This window comes from Macrosteles quadrilineatus, unplaced genomic scaffold, assembly GCF_028750875.1.
Source record: "Macrosteles quadrilineatus isolate MER2022 unplaced genomic scaffold, UCM_ALF_1.0 Scaffold_2__2_contigs__length_208266976, whole genome shotgun sequence".
NCBI lineage: Eukaryota > Metazoa > Arthropoda > Insecta > Hemiptera > Cicadellidae > Macrosteles > Macrosteles quadrilineatus.
In genome coordinates, this window is record NW_026542595.1 from 170,498,404 (window position 1) to 170,509,206 (window position 10,803).

At 37.3% G+C, this 10,803-nt stretch overlaps 1 protein-coding gene across 1 annotated transcript; it reads right to left on the bottom strand.

Annotated features, from left to right (window-relative positions):
• Positions 1-1,241: 1,241 nt before the first annotated feature.
• LOC128985133 (uncharacterized) lies at positions 1,242-10,130 on the bottom strand. Its single transcript, XM_054404514.1, has 2 exons — positions 9,931-10,130; positions 1,242-3,738 (listed from the first exon to the last, which is right to left on the bottom strand). The coding sequence occupies exons 1-2, from the start codon at positions 10,128-10,130 to the stop codon at positions 1,242-1,244; spliced, it is 2,697 nt and encodes an 898-aa protein (XP_054260489.1).
• Between the last annotated feature and the right edge of the window lie 673 nt (positions 10,131-10,803).

Here is a 10,803-nt window from a genome sequence, read left to right on the forward strand (position 1 = left end):
TACAATTTGAATATGCTCATTCAGACATATTCACTATGAGTTAAATGAAAATTTTAAGTAATTACTTGTACTTGTACGAATTGAATGCAATTTCATGAAAGTAAAATCTGTTTTGTTACAGAAGACTTCGACCAAGTAAAACTTATTTAAAATTGAACATTATGCGAAATGCGATCAGAAAGTCCCTTTACTGAATAGTAACTCTGGACCGTTGTAGAGTGAAGTACATTTGCATTGGTAAGTTCTGCTTTTGGAAATGCAGATTGTTACAATAAACTATCCCTTCGTGCTCGACCAAAGAACTAACTTAGTTATCAGAGACTGTTTCAAAAGTGAATATCTAATAAATCAAATAAATTAAAATATTATTTAAAAAGTGTATGTTAGAGGGAGAAAAAAACAGCAAATACAAAAACAGTTACATCGTCTAATATACAGTATATCTACTGTTTAGTTGGAAGCCATAGCATTATAATGGCAAATATAGTTTTGCATATAAAATATGCAATTAAGAAAATTCTTGCAGTGATTTTCAAATTTATCCTTTAATTTTGACGGTAAAGAAAATTCGCCATTATTAACGAAAGTAAAATAGAAGGATCGAGTCGTCTGTTTTAATCCAGCCTAAACACACAGTTTGGTTATCTTTTATAACAATCGTTCAGACTATTAAGTGTTACATGGTGTTACAGAAAAGTTGTACATTTCACCTTGTGTAACAAGTGGTTAGACGGAATGGTTAGAATCTGTAAAATTTACTCTAGCGGTATTGTTTAGTTATTGTGGTTTAACCCCCTCCCCCTCATTGGAGAATAAAATGTTAAACACAACTTTTGGTCCGAAGAATGTCTCTTGAAAGCTGCATGGCTATTACTGTAAGTTCGTGTAGGCCTATATTTGAAATCCAAATACAGTGTACAACTTTTGCAAGAATTTCATTACAGTCAATTAACTCGTTTTGAGATTTGAGTAGTAGATGTCTACTGAAGTAATATGATAACGGTTTCGGGCTAGAATCTAGCAACCTACTGAAGGTAGACAAATCACTATTCCATACCTACCTTTGTATGGTTGCCATTTCAGAAGTAAAGTAAAGCATTGTATAAAGGACGATGCATTTGACCGTAACTTTACTTTTAGCCAACTTAACTTACTTACTTACTTGAATACTTGAAGTCTGTGTCGTTGACCGATAATATCGGTATGACTGCGTCATATTTACTTAATACTAAGAAAACTATTTACACACTATTTACACTGTGGCAATGGCCAAAAAGTGGCTCGTTGCCTAGCTCTTCAAGGCTGTAAAGAGGCCTATTTACCAGCCTGTCACGTAGGGCCGTCTTAAAATCGTCTAGGTCCAGGTCGCGTATATGCACCGGCAAGGAATTAAAAAACCTTATCGCAGACCTAGGATAGCTCTTCAGTGAGCGGGCTAGGCGGCATCTCGGCAAATCAATGTCACAAGCTTGACGGGTATGGTGACTATGAATATTGTCTCTCACAACAAAATGGTGGATATTAACCTTCAGCAGGATCAAGACATTGAGGACATACTGGCTATAAACAGTCAACACACCCAGCTCCAGGAAGATGGGACGACAGTGCGCTTTGTAGCCAGAAGATGTTATTATCCTCAGCGCCTTTTTCTGTAGCAGAAGTAATTCCTGTGTCCATGGAGAATGGCCCCACAAAACCAGGCCATACGTGAGGTGACTGTGAAACAGCGCATGATACACCGCTAGCAAATACGGTCTGGTAATGGTGGTTCTAAGCTTCCTTAAAAGGTGGAGAACTCTTGAGAGCTTTACACATACCTTTTCAATATGGTGGTGCCAACTTAGCTTTGAATCCATCCAGAACCCAAGCAGCTTCACGCTGTTTTCCTCAAGACCGATCTTCAAGGAACATAAAAGGATCTGAGTCTTCTCCTCGTTGATCTTAAGCTTGTTGGCTATAAACCAGTCCTTGGCCAGCCTCAGGGTGTTGTCTGCCTCCTCCAGCAGCGGGTCGATGTTCTTCCCCTTTGTGACCAAGGTGGTATCATCTGCAAAAAGGAGGGCATGGCTGGTTGTAGCAAGGTCATTAATCATTATTGTGAAGAGAAGAGGGCCCAGGACCGATCCCTGCGGAACTCCATGGGGAAGAGAGCCTATAGCAGAAGAAGCACCCATAATTGTTACTATTTGTTTGCGGTTGCCAAGGTAGTCCGCAAGAGAGCAGAAAACTGCGCCACCGATACCATATTTTCTCAGCTTGGCCAGAAGGATGTCATGTGACACAACATCGAAAGCCTTGCTGAGGTCACAAAGGCTGAGGTGGACCGATTCATTTTCCTCAAAGGCCTGGGATATGGTGTCGACCAGGCTCAGGAGTGCGGAGGTGGTAGATCGACCACTACGAAAGCCATGCTGTGAGTCCACCAGTAGGCCATTATTTTCAAAGTATGAGAGGAGTTGTCTCTTCATCACAGTCTCCATCACCTTAGAAAAGATAGGGAGGATAGAAATGGGGCGAAAATTTTCCATCAGTGTAGGGTTCCCTTTCTTGAAGATGGGCACAGTACGGGCCTTCTTTAGAGAGTCCGGAAAAAATCCATGAGCCAGGCACAAGTTGACCAGGTGCGTGAGAGGAACGGCCACGAGATCTGCAACAGCCCTGAGAACATGTGTAGAAAGGCCATAGACATCTTGGCTCTTGGAGTCTTTGAAATTCTTAATCATTTGGGATATCTCTCTTACACTCACCCTATTCCAGCAGGTAAATGAATGGACGGAGGAGTAGTCCGGCACAGAATCCAGAGGATCCGTCTGCAACACAGGTAGATCAGAGATGATGTTTCCAGCCACACTTGTAAAATATTCATTTAACTCATCAGGGGATGCTTGGATTTTAGGCCCGGGACCTGGCGCTCTTTCTTTATTGATAATGTCCCACGCAGCTTTACATGGGTTAGGGGCACTAAGGATGGATTCTGCATTAAAGGATTTCTTGGCCACATTAACTCTAACCCTATAGTTCCTCTTGATCTCCAAATAAAGAGAATAGAGCTGCCCTTTCCTACACATATCACTGGAGCCCTTATACAGGTCATGAACAAAAGCCATGTAATTTCTCATCCTCCTCAGTTCAGGGGTGTACCAACAATTGGCTGATTTGTTATGCCTTGAACCAGAGCCAACGGAACAGACTTTACTCTTGGGGTTATATAATTTGGCTGGAAAAACATGATCAAATTCATCAAAAAATATACTAGAGAAAAGCTCAAAAGCAAGTTTAGGCTCGGTCAATGTGTACAGGGTACTCCAATCTACATTAGAGAGCTCATACCTAAACAGAGGCAAATTTTCCATACAGATGGGTCGCTTTATGATAGAGTAGTCCTTAAGCCAAGAAGGGTTAGAATTAAGGCTTACCTCAGAGCAATTCACACTCAGGATCACAGCACCATCGTGATCGGCCACGAGCGATGGAACAACCTCAGCTTTCACCTTCCAAGAGTCGAAGTTTGACGCCACAGAATCAAGACACGCCGTCCCTCTTGTTGGTTGACGGGATGCCACATACAGTCCGTAGGATCTGAGTAGGTTTACAAAGATTGACTCCTCAGTAGACGGACACTCAAGATGGATATTAAAATCCCCGCACAAAATCAGGTTTCTTGGATTGAGGCCCGAGACATGAGTCAGGCATTGGTCCAGTTGGTCAATAAAGCTATTGAAATTCCCGTTAGGGGATCTGTAGACACACAATAATATGGTACCAGTATTTTCAATCAGAATAGCTGCTACTTCAAAGTCAAGTTCTAGACAAAAGGTATCGAGGTCAATTTTCCTGCATTCATAGTTTGACTTGGCAAATATGGCAGTACCTCCATTTTTATGAATTTTACGACAGTAAATGTTAGCAAGTTTTAAGTCAAGCAGATTCTTATAACAGTCACTCTCATCCGATGTTAACCAATGTTCCGTTAAACAAAGAAAGTCAGCTAACCATAAGAATAAGAAACTATATCACTAACGTTCACTGCAGGTGTATAGTATTCATTCGGGACTTCACTTTTAACTAACTGAGGATGTGTCACTCCTAGAAGAATAAAAACTATTTATTCATAAAAAGTATTTTAATAAATCCTTTTGAATTCTAGTTACTGTAATTATCTAGGTAAAAGTACCATTTCCACATAAAGCAAAAACACGTGCAGTATAGATGGAGGGTAGTTGTCCATATTTTACATGCTAATACTATTGTTAAGTTTATATTTTGAACACATAGACTAATTATGAGTTTCATTCTTTATTATGTTAAAGACTACAACCTTTTTAATGTCTTCTGTTTTAGTCGAGAGCACAGTTTCAACATTGAGTTTCCTAAGATAACATTTTCCAAAACACAAACAAAATAACGATTTCCACTGATTGAACTTCACCCAATATCTGTTAACAGATTGCCAAGCAATATTGTATGACATTTTAGGTTACAGGTGTAAGGAATCCGGTAACTCTCTGTTATTTTACGTTTTCTGCTGGGACATCTAATAACGGCATTCTTTAGCAAAAGTCTCAGGGTGGAATTCGGTGACACCAACACTGTGGGATGGTTTTATTATATTAAAGAAGTCGTTATATTACAATCCAATACGATGTTTTGTTCTGATGGAACAACAGTTTTGAAGAATGTTTGGTCACGCATGAATTTTATTGGTTGCATTGACTACTGTGTGTTCAACTACAGTTGCATGCAATGTTTAATCATTCATATAGGAAAGCAAACAGTAAAAAGTATTCAATTTTGTAACATTTTGTTTTTGACAATTCTTGCTGTAAACCTGAATCTATTTGTTGTAATAATTGCCATAAAACATTTTGTACTCAGTTTGTACTCAGTACAAGACCATCATCATAAAAGCATAAAGGAGATTAAAATAATAATTAATATATATATAACTAACTACTCATAATACATTAATTAATTTCCCCAATCAAAGCTCGGTCAGGTATTAAACGATGCTAGCCGAGGTTCTATTGGCTAGAGTACAGTGCAACAAAGACCTTTTTATACATAACAATGCTGTGTAATAATTATTCAATTCCGGTGGTTGTAAGCCGTTGGCCTAAGTATTAAGGATAGTACCACTACTATTATTACGGATCAAACTTACTGGAAATCTCCTCTAACAGAAGTTACAATATTATAAAAAAAGTTACAACATTCAAATATTATTAAAAACAATTTCGTAACAGATTATCACTCTCTCCAAGTTATTCTTATTAAATATGTTTTTCCTACAGTTACCTAACAATGTACATGTTCTCTCACTGATTTGAGAAAGCAAAGTGGCCAATTCGCTCATCAGTGAGACAATGTTAACATTGTCTCACTCTAATTACTTTGTCTCACTCCAGATTTGCAACGTGAAGGCACGAAATAGTGAGCGCGTAGCATGCAGGCAACGTCGTATGCGCGCGAAATACGTTGGCAGCACTGGCTGTAAATCATCTGGTCAGCTGTTGTACTGTTGTATTTGTCACTTCACATTAAATGTTATATTAAAAGTACACTTCTGTGTAAAAATAGGTTATGTTTCTTCACAAATTTATTTGTTTTATGGTAACTGTAGGAAAAGTATAATGTGCAACTCGAGTTCAAAGTACAATTGCCTCACTCGAGAAACCATTCCTCACTCTACTACGGCTCGTGAGTAAGGATTTCTCTCGAGTGAGTCAATTGCTCACTTTTCTCACTAGTTGCACAAATAACTATTTTATATAATTTTAAAATTTACTAGTATATCAATCGTGTTAAAACTTCAATTTGTTTCACTATTGAAAATTGTAATAAACATAATTTCTATTTTATAAATAGAAAAATGTGTGTATTATAATTCGTAGCCTACCAAAATTGATTTCAAAAACTTATATTTTATTTACTGGTTATTTTTAGTTCATTAATATTCACTTTCCCAAGATCTTTAGATGTGTTGACCAAATGACAATATCATATTTCAAGTACAGGACTGAACAAAATGCCAATTTATGCCAATTATTACACAGGTTTAAAAGAACTTAGTTACGAACGTATATTTTCAGTGAGAATCGGGCTGAAAAATCTACTCGGTAGAAGCTGTAAGAAATACACGCATTATAGCAGCAATCAGTTTTCTCTGTGACCAAAGTAGGAAAGCTGTGGTTTGCTACTGAGACAATCTGTAAGAGAACACAGTTGACAAATGACTTGACATTTGGATGATTTGTATCTCCAGCCATTCGTCACAGAGCTTAGTTTTGTTTCTCAACTTGTAGAAAATATGTAAAGCAAGACTTATTGAGCCCTCCTATACAGTGTGATTGGAAAGTCCCGGAATGGTACTTATATTTTACCTACGACAGTTTTTTAAAGTAGCCGTTTCAGTACAGTTCTTAGAATTAAAAATTATCTCATAACAGCATTGTTTACTTTCATAACAGCATACTTTTACTCATAACAACACGGGTAACTGACCAATGAGGTTCAAGGAATGAGAGAGGAGAAGTAAAATTGTAATGACTTGAAATTCAACTAATCAGCTGTTCAGGTCAATTTAATTGTTGATTGGTGCAATTAGTGTTTGATACAATGTTTCGTTGTATCACTGTCAGTGGCAATGAGGGATCATAAACGAGAACATAACCTCTTTTAGAAGTTATGAGTAGTGATTTTTAGTAATTAAAACAATGTCGTAGGTAAAGTAGTGTACGCATCTCGCGTAAATAATGTTAACGACACTTGTAGAAGTTTTTAAGGCACTCTCCAAGGATCGTACCTTAAATTTTCTACTCGTGTCGTTAACACTAACTTTACGCAATCGTTACGTAAACTACTATTACCTACGACCGTTTTTTAAAGTACCAGTAGCCGTTTCAGTTCAGTTCTTTAGGATCGAAAAGTTTCACATATCAGCATTGTTTACTTTCACAACAGCATAGTTTTACTCGTAACAACACGGGTAACGGACCAATGAGGTTCAAGGATTGAGAGAGAAGAAGTAAAACTCTAATGATTCAAACTTCCACTAATCAGCTGTTCAGGCTAATTTAATTGTTTAGTGGTACAATTAATTAGTGTTTGGTACAAAGTTTCGTTGTCTTGTCAGTGGCAATGAGAAGTTATAAACGAAAACATAACCTCTCTTAGCAGTTACAAGTAGTGATTTTTAGTAAAAGAAGACACTATCGTAAGTGAAGTAGTGTTGGCAATTCTTGTAAATAGTGTTAACACGTAGAAGTTTTTAATTCACTAGCCAAGGCTCGTACCATAGATGAAGTAATATAATTATAGAAACCAAAAACCTCTGGTGATATCATAATGAAAAATTAAGTCGGCAAAAAGTATTACCGTACCACCTACGGTAATAGCTACTTCCCTATAAGAAAATTTGCTGAAAACAATTTAAAGAAATCTGATTAAACAACTCATTAGGTAATGTAGACAACTGTACAGTAAATTTAAAACTCAGTCATTACAAAAGGTTAAAAACAAACCTAAAAGGAGAAAAATACCACGACGAAGATTATGTAACCTGTATAACGAGAAAAATGCTTTGCGTAAGCGGATTTTCAAGCCAGATGATGGTTTGAGGTTGGGCCAACGACGTTTCTTTAAATATCAAGCTATATCTTACTTTGTTCTAGCAATTAAAATGCAGCTTGCAAAAAAAAAAATTTTAAAAAAAATTAGAAATAATTTCTAGTCTCTTGGTATATTTATGTTTGATATAAATTTGTAATATTTTATTTATCTTTGTGAACGGCTGAACACAACTGTTAAGATTTCTCGTTTTTGGCGGGTTCTTTTATCTTGCTGCTCGAACATGGTACACACAGATCTGTGCGTGGAACGTATCCAGCAATGCAAGGGGTGAGCCGATACGTTCTGTGGTGAACTATAGGCTACTGATAATTAATGGTGACCCAATACTCCAAAGTAATGGTTTTAAACCACAGCCACTAGATTTGAGAAATGTACGTTATATCTCCGTTTATTTCCATTTACCTCGTATCTCAGTTGACTTCCGTTTCGTCAACAGCTGATCCACGGCCTGTTAGATTTCGAGTATCTAGATTTAACTGGAAACGTCACATAAATCTATGTTTGTAAACCGAAAAACCCTGTTAATAAAAACCCTGTCAATACCAAAAAAGGAGTTTTTTACAACACCTTTTACGTAATACGGTTTTACGGAGGATTGGTAAAGGACTGTGTGTGTATTTTGGATATATACATGTATTTTTACGTTTGGTTTTAAAATAATTATGGTATAACGAATATTTCTGTTTCAGTTTATTCCATCGTGTGCCTTCAGAAATCCACATATCAGTAAAGTAAATACAGAATAATTTAAAATATTTGAAATATGAAACCCTATGAAATAAAGCTAGATGCTTTTGAGACCGTAAAAATGATGAGGAATCTAAAAGTTGTGTACATCTTTTCAACTATCAATAATCGTTATTTTGTTAAGTTCACATTAATTATTATTTGCCAAGCATGCGTTTTTAAATATAAATACCCCCGCCGCAGCAAACCTGCCGTCTTAGCGAATTTCCATTTGGCTGAATTGATTTTCAATTGATCTATTTAAATAACATTAGGTTTAATGAGTACCTAGGTTTGCTGCTACAAGGTAACTAATAAAGTGTGTGTTTTATGTAAAATAATTATTGCTTAGTATAAAATGAATAAGTTTGATCAAAAGATATCCATAAACAAGCAAACTACAACATTTTACAATATTCTCCATAAGAATAACATGGGAATTTTAAATTGACCATTTTTTAGTTTTCTCCGTAACAATAACCGTACAAAAACACTTTGATATACTGAATTGTTTGTTTTTTTAAGCTCTTTAAGAAGGTTTAGAGGAAAATTAGGAAATTTTGTGTTTTGAGGGTCAAAAGTGAGAAAAACCAATTTTTACCCCATAAAACCCCCCATAAAACCCTGTTCCCATGGTCCGATCATGCTGGATCGCGAACTCATTCAAGTTTATCCCGCCTTACACCTTTAAACCAAATTTCATCAAAATCGGATAAAAATTACTCAAGTTATCGTGTTCACGGACACACACACACACACACACATATATATATATATATATATATATATATATATATATATATACATATATAAAAATTTGAACGAATGGTGTTTTTGGCCTCTGGGGACATCAAAATGAAAAAGTAAATCGGTCCCGGGCCTAAGTGTTACCATGAGACCTACGGTAATAGCTACTTCCCTATAGGGAAATTCAGTAGTATATATATCCTCTACCTTAACTACTACTACTATAGTTTGTTGTTGAGCGGTGTTTGGGCGTTGTCCGAGTTGGTGGCTATACTCGCTGTGCCCAGCGGTTTCTTTGGCTAATGTGATATTAGGATATTGCAGTGGCCGCGAACCGGTGCGGCGACCTTGTGTAGTCAGTGGGTTAGCGGATCCGTTGTGTAATGTCAAGTGCAGCTGCAATGCGGTTATTAGTCCAAGGTGTGTGCAGTTCAAGGTAACCGAAAACTGCAATTCGGGTTATGGCCGGTGAGTGGAGCCGATAGTATAAAGACTAAGTACTCCAAACTTAACATCAGTTTGAAACATGATCTTCAACGTCTTGTTTGAGTTCGAGTCCATCGCCGAGGGAGGGAAGCTCTGGCGAAGCTTCGACGCCACTTCGATGTTGTACCTTCAAAGACGTACGAAGTGGTAGAAGACGTCACCAGCTATTCACCAGGTAAATAAGGTAGTGGAATAATAACAAATGTCTGTTAATATGTGTCTATATTTTCTCATTGAAATATTACAACATTTGGAGAGCGGTTGGTGATGCCGGTACATTTAACTTTGTATGTCCCGTTAGCCAGCGTATCTACATCCGATTGGGACAGAGTTTGTCCGAACCGTTTTGGAAGAAACACCATCCTCACTATGTTGTCCACTAATACCTCTAGAATAACGCTAATCCCGTACTGTGCGTGGCTGTGTAATCGTGCCGCTGTAATTGTGTAGCCAGCAGGGTTTGTAAGTTCGGTCATTGCGATTCTAGAGGGTCCCTCGACAACCACTAGCTTGTTCAGTTTTGTACGGAGATCAGCAGACATGGTTCTGAAACATATAATCCTGTTAGTGCTGCGATCGTGTCACTTGCCGCTGTTTTGTGTTTGGAGACCGGGGTTTATTTATCTAGTACGCTAAATTGAGATTTCACCACACTATGTTTTTGGCTGTATTACATACGGGCTGAAAGTTACGTTTTGCTAGCCAGCTGTCATCGTAATTTGGGGACCGAGCAGGTTTTTATAGGGTGGCAAGAGGGCGTTGGAGTCAGAATAAAAATCTTCGCTGACACTAACGATGCCAGGAGAGCGCATGCAAACCAGTGGCAATTTCCTATTGAAATGTGCGGAACATGCCTTCACTTAAAAGCATATTTTTTGTTACTGTTTGACTTAATGATTTGAAATATATTTTATTTTAATCTTAATAACATTTCGGATCATGTTTGCGGAATAGTTTCTTCTATAACGTCCTAGCAAAGCTAAAATAAATTGATGAATATATAGGTTTTGTATTCTATATTCCTAGAAATCCCTTTACTTTTGTTAAAAAGTCTCCCGCAATAATGATGTGTATCAAATATGCCTTTAATTTGAAACATAGTTCACAATTTTATATTGGCAAATAAGTGAGATATCTGGGTTTAAGTTTAACATTGTTCTTATGGAGGTAAAAATCCAACATGGCCGCACTCCAACGCCCTCGCATTTTACACAA

Excerpts from the sequence above, each read along its gene's own strand:
- LOC128985133 (XM_054404514.1), bottom strand. The coding sequence starts at position 10,130 with ATGTCTGCTGATCTCCGTACAAAACTGAACAAGCTAGTGGTTGTCGAG. Across the intron at positions 3,739-9,930 it reads ATGGTGTTTCTTCCAAAACG|ATCCCCTAACGGGAATTTCA; the intron begins GTTCGGACAAAC and ends GTGTGTCTACAG.